This window comes from Hydractinia symbiolongicarpus, chromosome 3 (assembly GCF_029227915.1).
Source record: "Hydractinia symbiolongicarpus strain clone_291-10 chromosome 3, HSymV2.1, whole genome shotgun sequence".
In the NCBI taxonomy this organism is placed as follows: Eukaryota; Metazoa; Cnidaria; class Hydrozoa; order Anthoathecata; family Hydractiniidae; genus Hydractinia; species Hydractinia symbiolongicarpus.
In genome coordinates, this window is record NC_079877.1 from 24,380,198 (window position 1) to 24,407,142 (window position 26,945).

At 33.0% G+C, this 26,945-nt stretch overlaps 1 protein-coding gene across 3 annotated transcripts; it reads right to left on the reverse strand.

The window, feature by feature from the left end:
- Window positions 1-742: 742 nt before the first annotated feature.
- LOC130636379 (myosin-VIIa-like) lies at window positions 743-25,560 on the reverse strand. 3 transcript variants are annotated; one of them, XM_057446076.1, is made up of 51 exons: window positions 25,427-25,560; window positions 25,171-25,281; window positions 24,533-24,610; window positions 24,054-24,128; window positions 23,783-23,967; window positions 23,113-23,234; window positions 22,733-22,875; window positions 22,078-22,260; window positions 21,529-21,613; window positions 21,337-21,413; window positions 21,013-21,201; window positions 18,179-18,246; window positions 17,879-17,957; window positions 17,358-17,489; window positions 16,647-16,782; window positions 16,435-16,541; window positions 16,201-16,338; window positions 16,045-16,106; window positions 15,687-15,870; window positions 15,434-15,613; window positions 14,954-15,172; window positions 14,739-14,846; window positions 14,247-14,657; window positions 13,879-14,142; window positions 13,620-13,762; window positions 13,380-13,497; window positions 13,041-13,169; window positions 12,758-12,931; window positions 12,277-12,504; window positions 11,886-12,056; window positions 11,422-11,487; window positions 10,787-11,040; window positions 10,175-10,341; window positions 9,392-9,579; window positions 8,980-9,195; window positions 8,682-8,760; window positions 7,932-8,026; window positions 7,787-7,842; window positions 7,513-7,578; window positions 7,272-7,370; window positions 6,681-6,732; window positions 6,528-6,581; window positions 5,481-5,595; window positions 5,221-5,316; window positions 4,659-4,765; window positions 4,137-4,255; window positions 3,584-3,650; window positions 3,153-3,269; window positions 2,890-2,973; window positions 2,482-2,601; window positions 743-1,782 (listed from the first exon to the last, which is right to left on the reverse strand). In XM_057446076.1, exons 1-51 carry the CDS (start codon window positions 25,442-25,444, stop codon window positions 1,678-1,680), a joined length of 6,639 nt encoding a protein of 2,212 aa, XP_057302059.1. In that variant the 5' UTR covers window positions 25,445-25,560; the 3' UTR covers window positions 743-1,677. The 3 variants fall into 3 exon arrangements, 2 of the variants coding, with proteins under 2 accessions (XP_057302059.1, XP_057302060.1); XR_008982260.1 differs by lacking the exons at window positions 743-1,782; window positions 2,482-2,601; window positions 2,890-2,973; ... (7 more) ...; window positions 6,681-6,732; window positions 7,787-7,842 and having other exon boundaries at window positions 7,307-7,370; XM_057446077.1 differs by lacking the exons at window positions 743-1,782; window positions 2,482-2,601; window positions 2,890-2,973; ... (8 more) ...; window positions 7,272-7,370; window positions 7,787-7,842 and having other exon boundaries at window positions 7,510-7,578.
- Window positions 25,561-26,945: the final 1,385 nt, after the last annotated feature.

Sequence of the window (26,945 nt, forward strand, 5' to 3'; positions counted from 1 at the left end):
ACTTAGGTCAATATCTTAATGTTTAAATTGCTTATAACAGATACTATAATTTTATATGCCAGCACATTCAAGAACAATCAAGTAAGTCCACATTTCGGTATGATCGCTGACTTGGTGAATTTACTATTCTTTCAGGTCTGTGTTTCTGCAATAAAAGCCTCCCACGCAATTTATATTAAATCTTAACAAAAGCTGTTTCGATAAAATATACTTTTAATTTGTACAATACTTTTATTAGTATTTGAGCAGACACCGAAGATACTTATTATACAGGCAAATAAATAGAAAACCAAATCGCCCACACCACGTAAGATCTCCAAAAAAACAACAACACGTATTTTTCGTGGTGCAAAAAAAAGTAAAGAAAGAAAGAAACCAAAACTGACAGTAGACATCCGAAATTGAAACTCACGGGATGCTTCTTTAAATCGAAATCAAACTTCGTCCCAAGGCTTTTTAAGTTTTTTGTATGAAGACAAAATCGCCTTAAATACAAAAAATGTCCTGGGTATGAGGTTGATCAAATATATTTATTATCAACAACAAACAAGGGGCGTTCATTTTCACAAGGGGGGGGGGGGGCTGCGGGACGTTTACAAATTCGAACCTATGGGCTGTACACTCCTCTTACATGGACAGGAATCTTGACACGTAAATTTGATATCTTATTTTTAAGAACATTATACGCAAAGCCGAAAGATATTAGGAAGAAGGGTGAGAAGCAGAGAAGACAAAAGCAAAATCATTGTTTTGCTGACTTTATTAGTGCGGTTAAAACTCTTAATAATTATTATGAAAAAATTACAAAATATTCTTGTAATAAATAACAAAAACAGGTGCGAAATTCCCTAGCTATAAATAAATAAATACATAAATATATCTGTAGAAAAGATAGGTATAAAGGAGTAATTGTAATTTTAATAGAAATCTGGTTCCAATTTTATAGAAGTCTGGTTGCGAGTTTATATAGAAAATTGACCAGGTAACCGCTACAACGCGAAACTACAATATTTTTTGAACGCTAGATGTGTTCTACGAGTGGTATTATAAAAGTGCGTTTAATCTTTTGTTTTGCGAAGATAGCTTCTACATTTAAATTTAATAATTGAAAAATCAAAAAAAAGTAATGTGCAATTCTAAACAAAAACATCCTGTACAAGCACGTAAAAAGATGATATTAAGAAAACTGACAATCAAAACACGACTTCGTGTGGCAGGCAAAAAACAAAATTACCTCGGTTTTTACCTCGGTGAAGGTTTTACACGCTTTTTTCCTTTATAAGAATATGCTATATAAGAATATCAGGCTGGAATTTCAGGTCAAAAATAATAGATCTGTTGTTTAGAGCAACAAAAAATAATGACCAGCCTGGTTAGAATTTGGGTGTTCTTATAAAACAAAAGCGTGTATGTACACAGTTGGTCTTTTAAAACGGAATATGATTCCACTCTATACTTGACGACTTCATGGAGTAACGCTTTTTAATGTTCGCAATCTCCCAGGTATTGAGGAGATTTCTAAGTTTAGCTTAAATTTACGGCTTATTTCATACTTTTTCTTCCTGTCTTCAAAAAATACTACCAGGGGTAAATAAAAATAACTATATATTTTAAAGTTTGTATCGATAGCACTATCCAAACGTCACACAGATGACAAAAGTTTAAAGCTACCCGGTATCAACGTTTGAAAGAGATTGTTCCGCCTTTGACGTTCTTCTGTTTATTCATGTTCGACAACATTTGAGAAATATATGACGTCAGCAGGTCATCCATTTTGTATCCCTATGGCAACCAAAGTAATCATTAACAGATAACAAATACACTATGCTTACAATCTGTCATAGTAGCAGTACGCAGGGTTGCGAATCTTTTTATAGAGTCAAATTAGTGAGATTTGAGGACTTCTTATGAGAATTCTTAACCTTTTTTGAGCCAATGATGGTATTTCCATAGAGGAAATTGACAAGATCTAAGGAGATTTTCATACTTTTTTTTCCGGAGAAATTGGGAATACTTGAGATCAAGGTAATGAAAAGAGTAAAGAACAAAATATTGCTGTACATGTAGCATTTTTTTGTATTTTAAGAAAGAAATTGTTAAAAGATCTATCTTTGAAAAGATTTGAGGAGTTATGGGAATTTTCGACATTGGAGAGCTATGAGGTGTAGCAACCCTGATATAGAAACTGTTCAGTAAACAAAAAAAGCCTCGTATACTTGGCTTTCATATACACATATTCTGTCAACCACAGAAGTCAAGCTTCCAAAAAAAAACCCTGATACACGTTTGTTTTTTTATTAGAACATATATAGTAAACTTTAGCCTCAGATGTTCTTTAAGCTTTATTATCAGCTAAATCAGTTCGGTATTTTTATTAATTTTTTTTTAAAAAATTTCGATTTATTCTCGACCGTACTGATACTATTTTCCAACATAAAGAAGTAGAAATTCACTGCTACAAAGAAGGTCAGCGGTACATACCAAGTTGGTTTCACACAGTAATTTAGTCCCTTTTACCAGATTGCCGATAGTCATGTGAAAATAGGTGTTTCCGCTACTCCAGTTTGAGATCTTCGTGAAAGGATATGTGACGAGAAGGTCCTAAAAATCGTTCAGGGAAAATTACTTTTTTTTTTGTGCTTTTTATCGTCATTCGAGATGGTTAATGCTACATCTGCGTATGTGGTAAAACCTAACGAAGATATTTTCGCGAATTTCGTTTTTTTTTCGTCCGTTTGTCAAAATTTAAATGTTTGTGAAAAAATTAAGGAAAATTTAAGCATCTAAAAACTAAAAATTACTTTGGTAAGACGGAGAACCAAACGAAAGGATGAACAAATGGACGAACGAACGAACGCTCAAATAAGAGAAATAAGGCGTGGGATGTACCTTTGATTTTGGATCAATAAGATTAACTCCATTTTTGTTAACAGCAATTAACAGTTGATCTGTAAATCGTGTATCTGTTGTTTGCTAAGAAAAGTGATAAAAAAATAAGAACAACAATTGATGTGTTTAAACAAAAGGAACCCTTCTTCTAATATCCCACTTCAGCACACTTGTGGTTGACAAAGCTTGAGGAAAACAGGGTTTATAAAACCACTATTTGATTAATAAAGGGTTACATCAGGGTTATGCGAAAAAGGTCTTACTCGAACTTCAAAGAAAGCAGACCCAAATGTCGGTTTTTTGGCGATAATCTTTAAGAAGATCACTTTACATTCCTCTCTTCGTTTGTCACTCAAATTCAGGTAATGAAACTCGATACCCTAAAATTAATAACAGTGTTAAACCATTAGCTTTTTGACTAAAACACGACAGCTCATATAAAAATTTGTAAAACCAACCAACTCCTGCACAAACAACTCAGATAGAATATACACAAATTCCTCCAATAACCCCGGGCGCTTATTAAATTTCTTCGAAATTTAGTGGGGCGGTTATTTAAAAGGGGCGTTAAAAAGAAGAAACACGCTATCCTTTAAGAATATCATTCTAACCGCAATTACAAAAGGCGTAATTTAACTGGCTAACAATTTAGGTACGACCACAGCAGTAAACAATGATCATAAGGGTGCGCTACCTCTTTCCACTTAACAGGTTGAACTAATGGTATCATCTCCATCGGTACAAAGCTCTTTAGGCTTCGTCTGAAAAACAAAAACATTGCAGCGTAAAAACAAACAGGAGAGATATTCAACACAAGATATCATTCAGTGAGTGATCTCAAATAATTGGTTTTATAAATCAAGCCTTGCAACCTAGAAGCATAGAATAATGAAAAGGGGTGGGGACATGGCCTTAATATATGAAGATCCAAATTTTTTGCTCTGGAAGATCAAATGCAGCATAAAAAGTTGCAGAGAAGTTTAGTGTCAGTATGTGAAAGTGACTGAGAAAGAACTCTATTTTGGCTTTTGAAGGTAAGGTATGCTTACCTTCAAATAAATAATGTAATGCAATGTATGTAATAAATAATTTATAAAAGCAGACAAAAATTTAACATATTGTTGCAGTTTTTTAGTATCAACTTGTCTATACTTAAAGATTAAGATTCAGCGGATGTTTTTTGCACCACTGTGCTACCTAGTCTAGTTTAACAAACTTCGTTAAAAAGCACAGTGCATGAGACCTACGTTATGTGTTGTAGGTGTGTTCTCTCTTCACCGTAACGAATTTTATATTGCAACGCCGCTAAGGTCATGACCTCTTCAATGCTGCACTTATGATAGCCGCGAAGCAACTTGGGAAGTTCCTGAAACGTACAAAACAGGATTAAAATGCTGACACAGAAACACTTTCGATTGGTTCATATTTTTTACTAATTGTTATGGTGCAGGATTAAAATCTGAGTAATATTATGAAGAGAGATAATGGACTTTTAATATATTAACTTATCTCCTTTCAGACAAAATCTGGTTTTATATCCAACGCTCGTAAAAAAAGAAAACTAAGGAAGAGGATAAATTAAAAAAAATAATAGAAAAAGACGTCACATTAACAAAAAGGAGATGGTGTATTGATAAAGGCGATTTTGCAGAAAAAGGACAACAAATTAACTTGTAATAAAAATAAATAAACAAACAAACAAACTCAGGTACTTAAGAAAACCAAACAACAAAAATAAGCAACTAATAAACAGGTCATTTATTTCTTACTTGATGGTAATGGAACCTAGAATCAGCGTTGGGGTCCTTTCCAATCACAGTGGTGGTCCATAGCTTCTTCATGAAGAACACTTGATAGTTCATATTTAAAGTTGAACCTAGAAATATACATTTCGTTAAGAAGAATGTACGCGATAAAAGCTTTAAATAAATGTCTTTCTTAAGATATCTAGAAAAAATCAAGAAGACCTTCTTGTAGAAAGATTTCGCGCCTCTTTTATCTCATTTGTACAAATTTCGTGAAAGCATGAGCGAGAAACAAACACAACCACTTATATACTGACGCAAGTTAAGATACTCTTCTATGACTTCCAGGCGTCCACTATATACACGTTCAACTGTGTAGTATAAAACTAAAACCAACGGTAATTTTCTGGCAGCAAATTTTTTTCGTCATCGAAATATATTTCCCTTAATCAGGAAAAATAATCGTCATAATTACAGTCGTAAAATGGTTAAGTTTGCATCTGCAGTTTTAAATTAACTTTTTAAAAGTGCTTGATATGCGAGTTGTAGAAAAACTAATATGCGAAATCCCTTCGTGAAAACATACCATCTCGTTGCGATGATACTGGTTTCGCCTTCTTCAACCATTCGATCAAATGTCGAACAAAATCGAAGAAGAAATCTGCTTCTGGTACACTGATCACTAAAAAAATAAGAAACATAAAATAATATACGAAATGAAAAAAATAAATCCTTACACACGAACCTTATTGTTAAAGACTAGATAATCACAAATATTTAAACGGCTTCTTTCAAATTCATAAAAACCACATGGAAACGACAAAGATTTGAAATAATTGTGTATACCTTTGTCTGCTATCTTGACAAAAAGACTGAATCCTTCTGCTGATTTCAGTTGTAACTTTGCGGATATTTGATTGCAGAAATCTTTTGCTCTTGTACTGGATTCCACTTCAAACGCCTACAAAATAGACAACAAATCAACGGAGGGTTTATACTACAACACACACTACAACACAACATTCACAGCGATATTTTAGCCGAAAATTGCAACATCTTTAAAACTCAAATTTAAAATCTTAGAAGATTTTACACAAAACAGAATAGAAGCCGCTTTCTAGAATATTACATACACGTTTTATATAAGCAATACAAAATGTCGCTCGAAAATTCAATGTTACCTAAATTTCTCTTTTTGACAGGCTTATCTACTTAACAAATTTACATGTTTTCTCACTCAGTTAGGGTTGGTGCGTAATATGACATCAAATTTTCGTTGTAATCATGTTTGTCGTCGTAAAAAATTAAGCGACTTCTAGAAGAAGGAATGTCTAGAAAACTCTTACAGTTTATAAAAACCCTGTTGCCCTTTTTCATTTTTTTCATTTACTCAATTCAAGTTGGCTTGTTATTTCAAGTGGCTTCGTTTTTTCTTCTTTAAGAATTCGAGACTTGCTTGTAATATGTTAATCATTTTTGACACCGGGTCTAAGAGTAAAGTTGTGAATAGCCACAACTTAACATTTTCTCCACGTTTTTAAAAACCGATCGTCCAACGCATCAAAAATTCATCCTTAATTTCTTTAAAACGATAAGCAAAACAAGCCTCAGCTAAAACTTAGGCGTTAATATATATAGGAAGGAGTGAGTGGAAGGGGTGGGTGGAAATTGGTAAACGGGTGTACAACACAACGCCTTGTAAAGCTGTGAAGATTTTTACTTAGAAGTGTCATAATAGAAACCAATAAAAAATAAAATTAAATAATGGAGCTGAAACGCTTTTTTTCATTAGTCCTTAATGAAGTACAAATTGTCTTAAATCTACAGGAAATCCATTGATCTAATTTACGCTATTTATATATATCACTACAGATAGATAACACATTAACATACCTCGTTCGTGTCATCAGGGAAATATACTTTATGAAAGATACGAACTGTTTTTTCCTATGATCAAAAACATGAAGATCATTTTGATGTGTTAGAAAACCACACCACATACATTAGGCTGGAGGCTAAGTATTAGCCTGTTGATATAGTATTTACCTGAACAGCTTCTACTTCCACTAGATGTGGTGGATATTTCCTTGGTCCTTGTCTAAAAAAAGCAGAAAAGCCTTAGTTAAGGTCTAGCAAACCACTTTCATATTAACGTTACCATGCCTAATACAGTATTGTATCATGCCTAATACAGTATCACAGGATCGTAGAGGAAGAAGTGCGGGAGGAGTATTTAGTTATGCTTAATCAATAAAAAAGTATTTAGGTAATTTTTCAAAGATGTTACGAAAACTGTTTACAGAGTAATTTTTAGCTAATCATGGTAAAGCTTGTCTGTGTGAGTACGCAAGGAAAAAGTTGAGCGACGGTCACAGGAAATAGCGTGGAATTTAAAGGACGGGCGGACCCGTGGATTTGTCTGTCTGTCGGTCTGTATGGGTGTATGTGAGCCAAAATGGTGGCTGCAAGTAGCGACGGGAAAATAAACGTGGATTTTTCAAAGGGAAAAGTACTAGTTTTCTAAAAAAAAGATTCGCTGGGACTTAAAACTTCTGCCTACTATCAAAAAGGTTGGACTTAATTACCCAATAGTTTTGTGGATACAAAAATACTATCGAGAGGGCTGGACTTACTCACCTGATAGTTTTGTGGAGACGAAGATAACAATCACTTGCAATACCCATTGAACGACTCTTTGATTTCAAGAATAATTTCACTTCAGTTGTTAAGTTAGTACTAAAAGATTATAACCACAAGTTTTAACGACCCGCAATAGAATGTTTAGTAACAACTCTGCTGCCTGTGGAACACCAAAAATGCGAACTGAGAGAGCTACGAACTGTCCAAAAATAAAAAAAATTTAAGTAAAAAAAAATACCTGCATGAAAAACAGCCTGTTAATAACCACATCAATTCCCATCCCCTTTCTTCACTTAGTTTATGCCTAAAATATTAAACACAAGGTGCCTGAGTAACAAAATTTCTACATCAATATTAGTGTTGAGTTATGCACACCCACACATGCACAAACCATGATCGCACTCACTAAAAGAATTCTCGCACTTTAAAAAGTAACAAAAAACAATAAACGACATTGATTAGTTTTAGTACGAGTAACCACGACACATGTTAGTAAACTAGTTAGTTCTTACGGGTTATCGGTGAGTTGTTTAATGATTTGACAATATATTTCGTCACGTAGTGGTTCCTGCAGCGAAATGTAACATGATTAGTTCGAACCTGTTAAGCCATATATCCACCATTGTTATTAAAAAAAGTGTTGTTTTAAGCACTTACATTTAGTAACGGGTGTTCAAATATGAGATCAGTCAAGTCGGTTGTTCTTCGTATTTGTTTAGAAGATGGATAGTCACCCATATATTTCATAATAGGTACAAGGGAGTTAAAGAAAACGCAATGTTATCTGACAAAAAACTCTTTGTGTATATAAGCCTTGATTGAATAGTTTATTTAAGGGATTCAGGTACCGTATTTCCTCAAATAAGCGCCGCGGCGCTTATTAAACTTTTGTTTTTATATTGAAGGGCGGCGCTAAGAAGAGGGTGGCGCTTCGGGGTACAAACATTGAAGTACAAAGACAGTCAGTTTAAATGTTTTGTGATGAATACAATTTTTTTCCAAAATCCTGCACGAGAAATTGATGAAAAAGAAAGAAAAATATTTATATTTAGATATAAAAGTTGAAGAATTTACATATAAAGAAACAATAGAATTTGAATAAAAAAAGTCATTTTTCTAATAAGCGCCGCATCAAAATGCGGAACTTATTAAAGGGCGGCGCTTATTTTTTTATTCCAAATTATAGATGCGCGCTATGAGAGGGCGACGCTAAATAGAGGAAATACAGCAATTATTTTTGTCATTAGAAACTTTGATGCTTAGTCAGCAACAACAGGAAAAATAGATCAAACATATCTTTAAATATATACCAGTTTTTCCACATCCCCACAAAAAATTATCTTCCGCAAGAAAACAAACCTAAAAACTGAGTTTCGGTTAGAGAACATGTTGTTAACGAAAAGATATCTAAGAAAGTCTGTGTTGCCTTGCTTGCAAAGTCTTCTTGATTGTTCAGCTTTTTCAACAAGGGGTATTTGATAGGCTCCTGGTTAAAAATTTAAAACAAAAATAATACACAAAATAACATAACAGAAACAAAATAAAATAACAGAGACAAAGTAAGGACACATAGACGTAACCTAGCGCTAGATATATATTTCCTTTAGTTGACAAGGGTAGGCAAGACAAATCGAGCAAAAAAGGTACGAATATGTAATTCCTCAAGAATCTGCAGCAACCAGACATGTCCTGGAGAGGCACCTACCTTTGAAAACAACCACGGTATGTCTTTCCTGATTTTTCTGATTGAATTCAGTGTCTTACTTATAGTTTTTTTTGGTGGAGGATTAAAATGTTGCATGGAATAATTCTCCAACGTGTGAGGAACTTCAGGTATCGGTATATCATCATCGTCCAACGAAGGTTGAGCGTTTGACAGTAATTTGTCTGAATCGACACTCGTCTGACCAGAAAACAGATCCTGACAGAAAAAAAATAAAAAAAGTTTGTGAAGTTCGTTTAAAAGCGGTATTTAGTATTTTAGTACATCATGGATTGCAGCACGTGTACTTTAAAGTATATGGGTTAAAGCATGTGAATAAAAAAGATTAGGGATAAAAAAATGTTAAGTGTATTGGTCACTATAAAGTCGCAAAAGACATGTATTGCAAACTCACCAGAACATCTTGTTGAGGTTTATCCAGCGTAGGAAGTACGTACACACATTCCGATGGAAAGTCGCCACGTTGACGCGTCCTCTCGCAATAACCCCGACACCATCCGGACGTCATCACTTTTTCACCAGTTGATTTTTCAAGAAGAATCAAGTCGCCTTTTTTTAGGCTCAAGAATGACGTAGTTTCACCTAAACATATTTTTGGAAAGTGTAAAGCAAGCTTTAGCAAATTTTATTTTCGCATAACCCGAACTTAAATCTAGGCAAAAAGTGTAGTGACAAAACTATAATAGTAAAAAGGAGTCACTAAGGATAGACTTTCCATCTTTACAGCTAGAAATCCACCTGTACAATGTTTTAATATTACTGGTTCTCAGCGTCTAGCTTCTACGAATAGAAACATAACTAAGTGTTTTCTATCAAAGGAGAAAAGTAACTCAAAAAAGGGGTTACATTAACCTTGGAGGAAAAACACTAACTAAAAATTTGTTAAACTGCAAATGAACATGAAGGAAGTGGAATTCAGATGTGAGACTAAACCAAACCCGTAAAAAAATCCCAATTATACAGTCCCCAAGTCCGTGGGATCAACTCCTGAGATGTAAAAACACCTAGCTGTTCATGAAATCTTCAAAAATATTGATGCCCGGTATAAAAAGATATATAAAGGAAGTGTGTAACGCTTTTTACTTAAGGTTACGACAAGACAGTTTTAATGTACAAGGTGAATGTTTAAATACGCGAGGTAGTTTTAATTTTTAAATAAACGAAGTGTAATACATACTTGTTGGTTGATAATCTTGCGCAGCAACAACGTAGCGCGACCTTCTCTTTAAACCGTCCAAAAAGAAACTAATCAGCTCGCGTATATCTTCAGCATTCGACGAGGTGAAAGTGTACTCGAGTCCTTTCACTGTCGACAACGTGAAGCTCTGTCCAGGAACCTTATCACTATGGAGACAAAACAAGCGCTGTTACAACTGCACGTCTGTAATTACTTAATAGCTCAGCTACCTTCACCGTAAGGGCGCAATTATTTCGCAATTCTTCTACAATCTTACGTTTTTACCAGCTCACAAGTTTTTTTGTATCATTCACACATAGTTAATTAGTAACATCTAAAACCTTGGGACAACTATATACTTAAAAGACTACAGTTTTACTCGTTCTCCAATTTAGTTTAAGTGAGGCAAAGCCTGTATCTTAGTTTTAGTGATTCACTAAGGATTCACAAACGCCATTACAGAGCTAAGATACAGAAAAAGCCCTGTATATATACTACATCTCCTTGGGGTTAAAAACATTCCACTTCATAAAATTATACAGTAACTCTGCATGTACACTTGGTACGTTTATTGGATATTTTTGCCCACAGTACTATAACTAAGCAACATACTTGCCACCGGTGACAGCTAACAACTCCGGGAAGGAGCACTCGACAAGCACACGTTCCTCCGAGTCCACTATATACACTCCAGTCCAATTCACTGCAATTATGACGTCATCTCTTGGTAGAACTGGTCCTGAAAATCTGTGCGCTTCATAAAATCTTGAAAACAGCAATGGCCATCTGAACTTGGCGTGGATCACTATATCCTCTTTGACAGATTTTGGCTCACGACAGTCTCCTTTCTCTTCAAGGTAATTTTTCTGTGAAAACAAAATTGACTACCGTCACAAGCAAAACAACATAGACTGGCAAAAGTTCAGTTACTATTTGGGCCTTGCACGTGATATGGAGCATAATGAGTTCCTCCCTACCTTTCAAGTTTTGTATTTTATTTCATTTTTCTTTTAATGAAAAAAATGAATTGGAAGTTCTTGTATAAGTGCTCTTCTTCTAGAAATATGTTTTATTGATAAAGCCATATTACTTGAACGAATTTTTTTAATCTCTGTCACAAGTCCTTATTAATGCCACAATAAATTTGTCCAGACTGCCAGAGTGAGTAAAGCAACCTTTCTTTACGTACCTCAGAATGTTTTAGTACTCACCCTTGCCAAAATAACAAGCAAAAAACTTAAACTTACAGGTAATTCGCCTTTGTTTATCTTTTGTACAAAAGCATCATGTTTTTCCCTAAGTTGGCGAACAATCTAAAACAAAAAAAATACTCATGGTTCATTTATAATTCTATAATTTGCAATTCTGTTAAAAAACGTAAACAAGCCATGAAGGCGCAATAGCACAAACTCACAAATGATTAAAAAAATAATATAATTTCCTTAGGGATCGACAAGTGAAAAAAATGCTATCTATTTTTCACAACTAATGAAATTTCAAAGATTTTCTTGTTAATACCTTTGTTTTAAAAAAAACATAAAGAATAAAATACCAATGGCACAATAATGAAATTTATTTTCCATTTGTAATGTGTTTTCGAACTCATCTCTGGTAAGAGTTCACGAATGTTGCTGTTTTTTTTCAATGTTAAATACATTGAAGAGAGTTATCCTTCAGTTACATTCTTCTTCCAGTACAGATCCACACCTACCTTTCGATAGTGAGTTTCAATAATATTCGTCCACATCCCTATTGTTTTAGGACCTTGCAAATAGGTGTCTGGTATATAATTTGGTATCAAACTTTGGATACGTTCTTGTTTCAAGTCATCACGATGCTCAATGTAATACTGCTTGGCTGCTATGTCACCAAATTCTTCTTTCTAAACGAAAGAACATTAACAATTCACATTCTGCATAACTTCTTAGAAATAAAATACCTAAAATGTGCTTATAGACAATACAATCTGTCTGTCACGCAAAATGGTAACCGCAGTAGCGAGACACACGAAATGCCGTAAATAAAGAACGGACGAACACGTGGATTTATCAACGGGCCACCGACTATTACATACTATTCCACTATAGATATAAAAATCTTACAGTGTTGCAACGATATTCTCCAAACTTTACACCACGAATAACTTGCTGATAAATAAGATTAGTGCCCATAAGATCAGTTGTTGGATCGTGCCATGGTGAAAAAATTTCTTTTCGAAAAAATAATCTCCATGGAGCATTTTGTTCTTTAGCACCTTGTTCTTTCGCGTACTGCTCACACTGAGAGATGGCGTCCATGACATGATCGGAACCAGATCCCAAGCTTGAAACCTGAAACATTAAACAGCTGTGCAAAACACCAGTACGTAAACACATAATGAAGTCACCTAATTTTAAGGCAAAATTCTAAATAAAATTACAGTCCACGAAATACCAAGAAATTTTATAATGCCACCATCAGGCAGATAATATTGGCGAAAATATCCCCTCCTCCTCCCCTCAAACTGACTGAAGTTGTAAAATAGCAACTGTGTAAAAAATATTTTAATATCCCCCATCAAATGAAGATATAAGAATCACTAACTTTATCAAACAATGCAATGTACAATGAGAATCCAAAAGGATCTCTCAAATCGATTTTCTTTGCAAGTTCTTCACACAACTCCTTTGAAGTGGTCGCTGAATCTGCAAGTAGTGTCTTAGTGTTTCCATCCATGAATGTTATTGGTAACATTAAATGACGTTTAAACTTTACAGCCTGAAAATATTTTGACAAGTATTTGTTAGAGGATCTAGACAATCTGAAGGACAATCTCCTTGGTTACAGAAAATGACAATGTTTATAAACAATATGAAGAACACATTACTTGTAATTCAAGCCAACTTGGTGGTTGGTGACGTGTTCCATTTTTGATGGTACGACGAAGACGCTTCATGCAATAGTTCACTGTGGAGTCTGGACCATTTTGAATGAAATTCATAAGATATTTTGCAAACTAAAAATAAATAAAACCCAATGCGCTCTAACAAAAGACCTATATTATAATGCTCGCCATATGTCTATCTGTCTATATATGATCCAAAGTTTGTAGCTGTTAGCCATAAAAGGCAGCTGTGAGCAGGGACTGGCAAATTCCTGTTTTTTCTCATTTCTCAACCTTTCATTGGCGATGTCAAAAAGCAATTTAATTTGACAAAAAACATACCGTTTCAGACGGAGCAAAACATCCCAAACATAATGATAAAAGAACCCATCCACGTGTGTAGCTGGATTTACTTGGATTTTGTGTTAATTGTTTACAAATTTGACTGTATATCTCATCCCTAATAATGCATAAGTTTAAAAAGCTTAAATTCTTATTAATAAAACCAATGAAACCAGCTGTCAGAGATTTATAGGAAAAAAACAACACTTTCCTAACATTGTAAAAGAAATATTTGTTTACCTCAAATCAGTTCGTACAATGGCATGTCCAATAATGAAATGCAGTTTATCAAGATTGGTTGTTGGTCTATTCTCTGCTTTTAATGCTGATGTTGGTTCAGATTGATCGGGATCTACACCATCTGCCAACTGGTTTGCAACTTCCTAATAAATAAACAATGAATAAATTTTTCCTCAAGAAAGTAGCCAATGTTTAAACACAAAAAATGTGCAAAGACTTAGATACCAAGATAACAAAACAAAGTTCTACATTGTCATACCTTCGTTATTTTCGACTTTTTCTTTAGCGTCATAGAGGCAATCCTTCGACGAAGAGTTTCTCGTTTGACACTATTCTTGTTAACTTCACCTTCAGCAGGTTGGCCACTGCTTAAACTTTGTAGACTTCCTCTGCGCATGCCAGACCTACCGACAGTGTCATAAATCTTGTGCATTACAGGAGTGTTGTCATGTTTATTACCATATTTGGGGTCTTGCATATCACCCATAAAGCGTAGTATTGTGATCCAAACTGCTTGGGCAGCCTAAAATATTTTGAATGAATTCAGTATGCCTTAATGGAAACAGATTGCAAGCATGTATAACACGTATTCATAAAAAAATAACCATCAAATGAAAATATGCATACCATATTATCACTTTTATCTTCGTGAAATAACAGAGGTCTCTCAAGCTGTTTGCTTTGATAAGCATGCGTGTTTTGTCCTTGGAAGTACGTCGTAGCAAATTTGGGAAAAACAAAATCTTTTAAATCTTCTCCTTTTTCTAACGATGATGTTTCAGCTTCCCCTAATATGTATTGCTGATTAGAGCCGCCCAAACCGCCAAAGGCCTTTGTTCCAGCTCCTCCGTTCATGCCTTCATTTCCAGGTAAAAATCCAAATATCTGATCAACTACTTCAGAATCATTGATTTCGTCCTCTCTAAGGTGGCGAGCACGTTCTTCTGCTCGATTGATAACATTTTTCTTCTGTTCTAGCATTTGTTTCTTTTGGTGTTCCTCTTCTTCAAGTTTTGTGTGCATCAATGAAGCATGTTGCTAAAAATTAATGGTATAGAATAGGGATAATTATTTAGATGCTAGAATATAGTTTAAAACAACCTTGGAAAAGACACCTACCTGAGCAGCTTTTTCTGCCCGTTTAGCAGCCTCTTTTGCACCAAGCTTCTTTTTCAATCGGGCTTCTTCTTCTTTGCGTACCCTTTCTGCTTCCATTTTAATAATATACTAAAGAAGGTTAGAAATGTTAAATGCTTCTGCCTTTTCTCTGATGCCATAACAACTTTTAACATACAAAGTTTAACTAATAAAAATAAACGTATCAATTTAACCACCTGATTTCTCAATTTTATTAACTCTTTTTTTGCCAATACCATACGGAATCCAGCTTGAATTGTGATAATTGCACCAAGTTTAATCTTATACTCTCGCCTAGCCAAGTAGCCTCTACAACGAGTTTGAAACTGCATCACTCTCGTACGCATCTCTTCATATGACGAATGCAATTGACGACTTCTAACCATAGCTTGTAATCGTTCAAACCCACGTTGCATCTAAACAAGGGTAAGTTAGACAAAATAAGAGTTTTAATAGATTTGAAAGCTTATTGGGTTGGGATATCTGTTTTTCGATAAAGCAAAAAATTGAATATTATATAAGAAAAATGAATTAAGTGAAATCATAATCAATTTTGTTACATAAACAATGAAATGCAACTGCTGCACCATAAGGCTATAGGGACCAACTTTTTCTAGTAAATGACAAATTTGGCCATATCTTTAATACTTATTTAATTTCTAAACAATGTAACATACTCTCTTGTATCTTCGTTTAGCAGCGAACGCTCGCCAGTGTTTCTGCAATGTTATTGTATTGGTGCGTAGTTTCACGAAATGCGCACGCTGAACATGACCACGATAAACTTTTTGAATAAGAACAACACCTGCTGTTACTACATGATCTCGTTTCATTTCTAATTCTTGATCTTGTGCATCCTAGATTATAATAATACTTATAGTATCAGCACAAAAAAAATGCAAAGCAAAATCAATATCACAAGCTTTTTACCTTTAAAAAGACTTTGGTATGTCCTAGTTGCCAATCTTTATCACTGATAGAATTATCTGCAATAATATGTGATGCTTCTTTAACTTTGTGTCTCGTTGCTGCAGGCAGTCCCCGCACCAGCATGTGGTAACGATCAACAAATGCTGCAAAAGTATGGCGAATTGGATATCCTGCCCGACGAATCCTAAAAAAATTGAGTTTGAATGTTAGTCTAACTGAGGATTTGTGGTGCTAAAACGTTTCGAAGTTTAAATGGAAGCCTCAAGTGCAATCAGACTCCCTTTGTAGAAACCTCAGTATCAAGAAACCAAGTAAATAGTCGAAATAAAAACATCAAGCTGAATGTTTTGATACACACCTGATTGTTTCCATCATACCAGAATATCTTAATTGACGAACACATAATTCTCGATCAAACATCTAGAGAACAATGTTAAAGGATGAAAATTTGAAAAAGTAATACTGAAAAAAAACAGATACTAATGGTTTACAATGAAGCAGAAAAGTTATTTACCAAAGGCTTTTTAAAATCATTTGGTTTCACACATCTGACAAAGAATGGATGGCATTGGTTCAGTGTCAGCATCAGCAAATCCAAAGATTTCTTAAATTGTGCACCCAAAGTAGGAGATCTTTTTCTGGTTTCTTCACCCTAACATGCAAAACGAAAGTAAATGTATATATACATATATATATATATATATATATCCATTTTTAAATAAAGATGTTGTATTTAAATAACACTTACCATTTTCAATTCCTTATCAAAAAGGTGGGTCAGGAATTTGCACGAACTTTGTGCCACAAGTTGAAACAAATCACCACTGAACGTATCACGATTCTTTTCCAAAATACCTAGGAAATTAAGGGGGAAATGAGACTAACTAGACTAACTAGAGCCTATATTTGTACAAACGTAAAATAAATGTTTATCTGTGATAAAAAAGAGTGTGGCCTTACCAACAGCATTATAGTATACTGAGCCAGCAAAGTGCACAATTCCAAACATTCGAGCAGCATGTGACTTCACTGTAAGAAAGGATGGATGTTTTTTGTGATGTTGTATAAGCTTGTTTAACATAGTTTCATCAGTACTCTAAACAAACAATAGTAAATGCATGTGTAAAAAGAAGAATAAACAGCTGATGGTGAAAGTGTTGGTGAAAATGATAAACTGGGACACACGTAAGGCTTATCCGTTAAACAAACATGCACCAAAAATTTAAAATTAAACCGCAAGTCCCCAATAAGGTTGGGTGCTTTAAATTTATGCACTTAGTTTTGCTTTTGTGTATTTGTGTTACACAGCCTTTTGCTACACTATCTATCTATGTAACACTCTTACTACATATTAGCATAGTATTAGTGCATAATTATTGTGCAGATTCGCTAGTATACTTTTTAGTATTTCTTTTATTTCTTTAAAAATGGACCTAAACTTCTTGCGAATAGCATAAACATTGGCACACTTATAATAGTACGTCATAAAAGGAACAAAATGACAGCAATAAATTTTTGGTTATGCCAGAACCTTTCCTGTGACATACATGTGAATGTACCACAATTTCTAATTTATAGCCTTGCTCTTCTTAAAATACACACATAAAATCATAATGAAGTACACAAAAACAAAAAATTATATAATTTTAAAAGGTATTAACTTAACAATACCTTTGGAAAACGACTCTCTTCATCAATAAGAGCAATGATATTCATTGGTTTTTGTGCCAGCATATCCAATGTAAGTTGGTTATCAACAAACTGAATATGTTGCCACGTGATTCCTTCGTGATCATATTCTTTCTGTACACAAAGAAAACAAGCAATGTCAATTATAAGGTAACTTTAGGTGATTGGTACATATCTATAATTCGTATATCAGCTTGTTTTCTAGAACTAAAGGTAACGGATTGTCTTTTCTCTTCAATTGATATAACCCTTAGATGGTGAAACTTTTTTGCAAAATATCCAATAGTTTTTGTTGACAATCTTTCATCATCTGTTCAAACTTTTTTAAACAGGTCTCTAATTTAATAAGTAGAATGATCACAAGTTATGGTCAACATGTTGGTATGATGGCCTTTTTTCTCAGAATCAACAGTTAACACAGACTGCACTGTAAAATTAGGTTGCAAAATTACATGGATAATTACTTTAAAAAAAGAATTATTTTTAAAATTGTGGAAACATACCTGTTCTAGTTTAAAAATATGTTGTACGAAAAATTGTTGCAGGTTTTCATTGCAGTAATTGATACACAACTGTTCAAAACTAGAATAAAAAAAAGGTATAATTAATAAATCTTAGGCAGAAGAGCAGTGGAGAAGATTGCACAATTTGTGTAGCTATTGCTTCTACTGTTTAGGCCTTAAGCACTGATTAAAATAGTTCATTGTTCGTCCAATTGTTAGCCCAGGTGGCCCCTTGGTTCTCTGGCTGGAGTTGGCGTCAAATGTTTTCAACTGTTGTCAAGTTATTAATAGTAATTGTACCTGTTTTCACCAAAACTTTCAAATCCAAAAATATCAAGCACGCCAATAGATAAACGTTTTGCATTGCTCTAAAATAAAATGTTAACGCCATCTACAAACAAATTTTTATTCACGGTAGCACACAGTGGTTAGTGTTTAAAGCATTCCTGTCAAGATGTCAAAGAAGTGCTTATTTCCAATTTGGTAAAGCTCCTGTGTTCTTCTATTATTTTTTCACTGCTGTTTGTCAGATCACCAAAAAGGGAGGAAAGATGTTGTTAATTCCACTTCTCCAGACAATATTAATCATGTATTGTTTCATTATATCTATAATATCAGCTATAGTTTTACTACTTGTGTTCGGTGTTTCAAACTGTTATTGAAAAAAATCAGGGTAAGCCGGAGTTACGTTACATCCATTATTGGTTACATTTGTAAAGAAATTACAAAATTTGATCTGAGATTTAGCTAGTTAATTGATTTCAGATTTCTGTAGCCATTATTGATACTTTTGGGAGTAGGACAGGATGGCTTATTCAATTTTCCTGTAAATTCAGTATGAAATGTAATTTAGAATGGATATAAACAAATATTAAATTTGACAATTTCATAAAAATATGGCAACAATTCTCTGGGGAAGCTTGTGATTTCGTAATCCACAGGTTGTTTTTTATTAAAACATATTGCCTTCGTAAAATTTGCTATATATTTCCTTTTTCTAGAGTATAACTTGCTATCTTTTTCCAGACATACCTGTTCACATTTGTTTAAAGTAACAAATAAATATAAACATCAAGTCAAATATTCAAGGATTTTTTTTTTACAAATTACGACAAATAAATGTCAACAGACAAATACTTAACAAATTTTTTGTTTATTTTATTTCAAATTACTTACAGCTAGAATTTTGTTTTGAAACCAGTCTGACTACATGAAATAAGGAAGGAAGCCATTCTACTCAATGTTTTAAATATAAAGACTAGTGAATGTAAACACTGTTGAAATATAATACAGTTGTGAATATGCCAACTAATTTTTCCATGAATATATAGTCTTACCTTAGTTTATAAATTATTGATTCTGTAAAAAATTATTAGTGCAAATTTTATGCGTGTTTAAAACATTTTTACGTTTTAAGCTTTAGCGATGCTTGTTGCTCAATTTTAATTGTTGGTAAAATTTGTTTACATTCTGTCAGTTTAAAGCTAGTGATGTTTACAAAAAATTTTTAATGTCAACTTTTTATATGAGAGTGGAGGAAATTGTTATAATTAATTGTAAATATAATAATGTACAATATTTGATTTTTATAAATTACATTAAAAGATATGTTTATATGTGTTTTATATCAAGTGTTTCCTTATGTAATGCTATAGCCGTTAATTAAAGTATGGCCTTCTCTTGCAGAGATTTAAAGCAAACCTTTGTATAGTTGTTTCGGTGTTTTAGTTATCAACTAGTGCAGTCATGGACCATCTATAGCTTGGCTCTTGTTTCAATTATTATCCCATAAAATATCTTATCGATTTGTAGAAAGAAGATTTTTAGATCAGTACTGATGTGCATATATTTGTGACAGAATATTTGTGACATGTTTTGTGATTTAGGGTACTCCCATTTTTAGTAAGTATGTCACCGTTATTGTTTGATTTCACCTCTAATATTATTCCTAGATAATTCCCAAAGATCTTTCTGAGCTAAACTTCCTTTTTTACACTAATCGTGCTTCCTCACACTATTATTTTTTGGAAATTTGTCCAGCCGACTATTAAAATTTTTCCCACTAAGGAGGATCTCCATTTTTTGAAAAATATTTACCTATTATTAATTTTGAATTTCTGATATAAAAAGTAGAAAATTGATGTACTTAAAGCTTATCATCTTGTGTTACAACACTAAACGAAACATCAAATGCTTTACACCCCCTACTATTAAAAATCCAAAACATTTCAAACCCTACCCCCCTACTAATAATATTTCAGTTTATTACCCCACTGTTGAGTATTTTCGAATGTTTACGTTTATTCGAACGTTCTCGGAAAATTTGATTGTTTTTTTTTTTCACGTGACCAGTCTATATGACGTCGTATTAACCGACATCAAAACAAAAACAAAACAAGAAAGTTAATTTAAAGTGGTAGAAAAATGTCAATTACTCCTTGTTTTCGTCTGGTAGACGATAGTTTATTTGACAATTTAAATGAAATAGACGAATTCATAGCAGGACAACAGTCAAAAGCTACAAAATATTGTAATACGTTTGCAGCAAACACCTTTGTAAGAAAGTTACATGGTTTCCACCTAAGCCTTGTTTTTGTTAAAGACCCCTGGACTCTAAAACCTTTTTTTCATTAATGGTTATGAAATAATCAGTGGGGTAATAAATGACTTATTAACCTTATTAGCCTGTCTATACGGGAAAATATAGACCTCTGTCACTCGCATGGACCTCACTGCGTTCGGTCCATGACGTCATGACCTCGGTCTATATTTTCCTGTATAGACCGGCTAAACGGTTAATAAGAATTAATATTGTCTACTGTATTTTACTGTATTTCAGTTTAAATTTTAACGATACTCTTTATTATTCAAATTTGTTGACACAGTATGTTATTTGCCTATTTTTTTTGTTCAGCAAGCCAAATGCCTACGTGATTAGAAAGGCAGAATGAGTATCCCAAATCACAAAACAAGTGACAATTGTTGACAAAATTCCAAAAGATGCACTGCAAGGTATTTACTTAGTGTCATGTTGGTGTAGCCAAATAAATATTGTTTTCTTGTGCTCACTATGAATTAAAATTTTGTTGATAGGTCCAATTACACATTACAAAAAAAAACAATAGTTCACCTACCTCTGGTGGGGAAAAAACAGCTTGATTTATTTTGCTAACTATCCATATGAAAATCCGTCCATAGATTCCTTTTGAAAAAGCATCACGTACATCAGCTGCTTGATCAGCTCGAATAGGCGAGACGATGACTTCTCCACGGGCAAATGTAGATCTGTTTGTAAGTACTTCTTTAAATTTATCTGCAGGAACCTTTGTTGAAAAAAAAATTGTCATCGTTTCTTGAATGAACAAAATAAATAAACTAAAGAATTAAAAAATAAAGTAAAGCTTAAGCACGCTGTTTTCTATACCCCTCACTTGACTTATGATATAACATAAATATACCTCCAACATGGTAGCTGCATCATTTAAGGCATCCCCAGTAGTGACATCACAAGCATCAAGACTTGAATCACGAATAGCTGAAAGAAGAATAAAATTTATGAACAGTTCTGTTCTAATAATGACAAGATATGATATTTATATTATAAACAAACATTTTATTGCAATTCAATGAGATTATAAAAAAACACTAACTTTGAAACTTAATGTTTCCGATGTGTAGAATGCCAGACAACAGTTTAAATATAAACCAAGTTTCTGCATCATTGAACATAAGAACCTATACAGAAAGATGTAATGGTATGACTCATCTCTTTATTATAACAGTTCAACTTTATACAGGTTGTACAGGAAAAATTACTTGCAACAAAAATGATTTTCAAAGTGACGTTTTAAAAAACTAAATGTCATGTAAAAGTAGATTCATTCTAACGAGAGGAGTTGTATGATAGCACGCTTTAAACATTTGACTTGTCACAAGATGCTGCAACAAATTGGATTAAATCTAAACTTACTACAGCGTTTTGCGATTCAGCATGCTAATATGGCACATTTATTGCTATTTCAAATCACATTTCTATTGCACACAAAAATAAAACGCACTTTTTTAAAATTCAATTAACAAAAAATCTAAAATGTCATGCAGTGACCCAAAAAAAAAAATTATGTGAAAAAATTGGTGTTGTCAGTTACACAAAGAAGAAAAACTTAGGGTTATGATGCAGAAAAATAAACATTCCACACCTTCATAGCTCCACGTATCGTTGCGTACTCTTCCACGTCATCCATTCCCTCGCAAGTCAAACAGCCACCTTGTGTTAAGTAATGGTAATCCTCTGCACGAGTTAATAACAATTTTTGTTTCTCTTCTTCGCGCATCCCAACAAGCATACGATAGAATATATGATAATTTCTTTCATCTTTCATCTAAATTTTGAAGGAAAACAAATGCCCTTTTAAAAAAATGTCTAAAAGAAAATTACCTTAGATTATGGGTACTACATTATTATATGTGAAACAATGAAGTGAACTATTGTGTTATACATTGTTTTTGTTTGTTGTCAAGCTAAGAAATTCAAAACAACTTTGTGTCATGATGTATTTTGATAAATATATTGAAAACTGTGATTCACACCATGTTATAGACAATTTAAGATAGTTATCCTAACAACTGAAGATTGTCTTTACGATAGAACGAAACAAAGCCTGGAATTTAAAGTACTAATTTCCATAAGTGTTTTTTAATGTGCATTGTGTTATTGTCAGACAGTTAAATGAAAAGTTGATTATTGTCAATATACGCTTCTTTTTCCTTAAGATATAAATCAAAAAGTTTTTCAGTTTAGGTTTTTCTTCTGTCTTGTGTACTTCCATATATAGTTTTAAAAAAGCAACAAACCTGAGACACCAATCGAGATTTTTCTAGCAAATACTGATCAATTTTTGCTCCTTCAATGAAGCCATTCATGGTAAAATGAACATCGATATATTTACCAAAACGACTTGAATTATCATTGCGAACAGTCTTTGCATTTCCGAATGCTAAAACAGAGATTTCAGGTTCACAGTTATGAAATTCAAAGGCGGAAATTTATCATGCACAAAAATCACAGTAACATGTTCAGCCTTTCGAACTCAGTATTCCTTTGACATCAGCAAAACATGTCATTTATGCGTCTAAGCGTTTTTTACAAAAGTGGAAAAACAACATGTTTTACAGACTAATTTCCAATCTAATTCTAGCTAAAAAAAATAAATTAAACAAAAACAAGTACGGACCTTCCATGATTGGGTTAGCTTCCAAGATTTGTTGTTCAATCCAAGAATGCTGTCCACTTATAGCTGCAAAGTATTGTAGGATGAGTTTTGTTGATTCTGTTTTTCCAGCTCCAGATTCTCCACTGAAAAATTAGAGTAAAATTATGCCTTTTTAATTATAACTTAAATATAAACTTACATTATAACGTAGAATAAACCATTTTTCTCAAAGTTATATAAAAGAGATAAGCTTTCCAGTAGCAGGTTGTGTTGTGATTGTGACATGTGACTAGTAGCATGTTATAAATGAAGAAACTTATTCATGTATGGGTACTATTTTAAATATTGAGTTTTCAGGTGCTAGTAAATGAAATTTATTTATTTACTTATACCTGATGCAGTTTAAATTCCGAAACTCAAATCGAAAATTGCAAAAAATTGTAGTTACTCCACATATAAAAAGAGTTAAAGTGCTCCAGCATTGGAAAAATACTACCAAAAATTAATTCAAGTGGTGCTCCAACCTCCAATTAAACTGAAATGATGGTCTGCCTTGTAAATCAACTTCTGCACATATTCACTAATACTCATTTTTCTCAAAATGCAAATGTTTACCTTCACAGCGATTTATCACAACATTGTGTTGCACAAAAAATTAAAATGAGGTTATATTGGTAACAAAAATAAGCACCTAATAATAATGCATTGATCATGTTTCTCTCGTCTCATGAAATAATATGCATTGTCAGCAATCGCAAATATATGTGGAGGAAGTTCTCCTATCTTGCGACCTTGATACTTCTTGATGTGAGCAGCATCATAAATTGGATACACTTGATAGGGGTTGACAGCAACTAAAATGGATCCTGTGTATGTCTAAATAGAAAGAATAGTATAATCACAAGAAGATGTATCATGTTATATTATGTGTAAAAAATCAGCAGCTAAAATGCTTTTCTTACATATATATTGTGCTCATAGTATCTTTTGAAGAGATTTCTAAGAATTCCTGCTTCATGAAGATCACCTATACGAATCTGAAATAGAGCAAGGTCATCCTCAAACAATTAATATGTAAAGTTTCAAAATTACTATTTATTTTGAGTTGCAAGTAAATCAGCAAGCAAAAGGGGGTGACCAAATATTGCAGAAACTAACATACATAGCAAGCCAGAAAAGTATACTTTAAATAAAAAAAGTTTTTTAGAGATAAAGGGGTATATCTAAGGTTTTATCCAACAAATAAACGTTTCAATTTATTAATATAAAATTTTACATATTTTTTGGTCTTCTGTGAACTTAATTCAAAAAAGTAAAAGTAAGTTTTAAGCTTAGCAAAAAATATGCCAAAGTATGGGTTAAAATTCATCATTAAAATGATGAAATTGCCACAGTTTCCCTAGATATTTTCCTTAAAACAACAACATCCAAGACTATTTACCATGTCTTCAACCCCTTCTGCACTTGTTAAATGCATAGCTTTTAATTTCTTTGCTTCTGAAGCTGGATACCAATGTTCCTAAGTCAAAGAATGCAAAAAATGTATTACTAAAAAAACATGTGGAAATCATCAGTATAGCTTTACATGTCCAAATTAGCATTTTTACATATATAACACTTTATCTTCTTAAAATACTATGGTAAACACGCCAGATACCAAAGTAATATTTAAGAATCTTACTATATATATATAAGCCTACTAGTAAAAACAAACACCTGCGCCTTAAATCGCGCACCACAAGCAAACCAAGAAAAAATTTCGGAAATGTAAAATAATAAAATCTTTTTGCCCCTGCACATTGCAGAGGGGTTGATGTTTTGGTGTGGGGAACAAACATGGTACAATTTTCAGCAATAATCATTGCCTGAAATCTCAATCAGATATAACACAACCCATTTGTAGCGGTAACCGCAGATTACAGGGATAACTATTTTATTTTTCCCCAAAAGACAACCATGAATTTTCTTTGAAAATTAATTCCTTCAAGGTGTCTCAGCAATCGATAGCCAAAATAAGTTAAAGTTCTATTTGAAACAAGTGTTATAATTCTCACAATAACAAAACTGAAAAGTGCATACCTCTCCTTCATCGTCAACAAGTTTTAGCCGATTTCCATCATGCTCCCTGACTACTGCACCAATAGGAACACTAAACTCTCCAGGTGAAGTTGGGATCCAAACATGATCACCCTATAAAAAGAAGTTACGTTCAAAAAAAATTTTACGTTGATATAACTTCTAATTATGACTGTGTAAAAAAACACCCAAAAATGCGCATGAAATATTTTGAGCTTAAGAATATAATACCAAAGTAAAATAAAAATTGTTTGTTTACCTGCGTTAAGATCGGCATCTTGACAGATCAAGTATTTATTTATGTATTTATTATGGGATCATGACCTATACACCACAAAATAGATTTGAGAAAAATCGTAAACAATGAGAACAACAACAAATACCAACACAGTGTCTTAAATTTTTTACAAACTGAATAATCAACATTTTGCACAAGTCTGTACTTGTGCTTAATCAGGCTTGATACATATATATAAATTAATTTCTTGCCAATTATATAAGTTGCCATAAGGCGCAGTACAAAATAAACTAATTATTTCATCTGTTTGTTGCAGGATGGTTTGAAACTTTAATTACATTTGATCAAATGTTTTATATTTAAATTGTCTCAATACACACAGTTAACAACCTATAGCTTGATAGAAACACAAATATCACTAAATTAGTAAAAAATGACATGTAAACAAAGAAGTTAAAATCAATCCCAAAAGTATTAATAAACTAATTCTCCACTTCACATACAAAAATTTTCTGTTATCCTTCTATTACTGACAAATGAAGGCATTAGTTGTTGCTAAAGAATCAATACATTATTGCATAATAACTTATTCTACTGTTATTATGTTTTAAACAAAAAGCTAAATCACACAAAGATCCTAACACAATGTAAACCATGATAAATATATTATGGCAATGTAAAATAAGACCTGGTTCTCATTACAAAAACATGAGTCAGCAATTATTTTAAACATAACAAGTGTAACTTCCAAATACTTTTTAGAAGTAAACACAGATGGTAATCCAACTAGACCTGGGGAATTGAGGCTGTTTCACAGGTTGGTGAAGGCAGGATGTGCTTCGCCTATCTATCTCTTCATGGCTAGAAAAAACCTAGGCAAAATATCAAAAACTTTACAACTCTTTAGTCAGGAATACAATTTGAGACCAACAATAGACTTTATTAATCAATATACTTTGCAAAGCCATGTTTTTCTGCATGTTTGACCTCTAAACTACTTAATAATTATTAATGAGCTGACTGGTTATGATGGTATTAACATAGAATGCTGACTGGTCAAAATTATTTGCTCTCTCTTAAAACTCATACTAATACATGAAATAATGACTAAATTATAATTATTTTTTTAAAATTATATACATGTTTATTTTTGGTATCAAATATTTTACAGTTTCACGAAAATTCATTCAACAATAATATACATTCATTAGTGCTTTAAGGAATATTAATTATAATCGTGGCTTGACCTGCGTTCAGTGTTAAAAACTTACTAAATTGCACAACACTGGTATATTAAGAGTCCATTTCTTCAATGTCAAAATATATACTACCAGTACCTCAATTTTGTTTGTATCAGTGGTATCAACAGGCAGATTTAAAGGTAAAAAAAGCTACTAACTTTTCCTTGAGTAAATCAAAATAAAACACAAAAACAGTTGAGTTTTCGGATCGTGTGCCATTAAGGAATCTTTTTACACCAAAAGTTTTATTTCTTTAAATGTCTCTCTTTTCAAGCATTCAAAAAAACTTCTGGGATAAT

What these genes read in the sequence shown, in the direction of transcription:
- LOC130636379 (XM_057446076.1), bottom strand. An exon ending in TAAACAAAGGCGAATTACCT is followed by an intron (nt 11,041 to 11,421) that starts GTAAGTTTAAGT and finishes TTGTTTTCACAG; the next exon opens with AAAAATTACCTTGAAGAGAA. An exon ending in AGTATCATCGCAACGAGATG is followed by an intron (nt 4,766 to 5,220) that starts GTATGTTTTCAC and finishes GTATATTTCTAG; the next exon opens with GTTCAACTTTAAATATGAAC.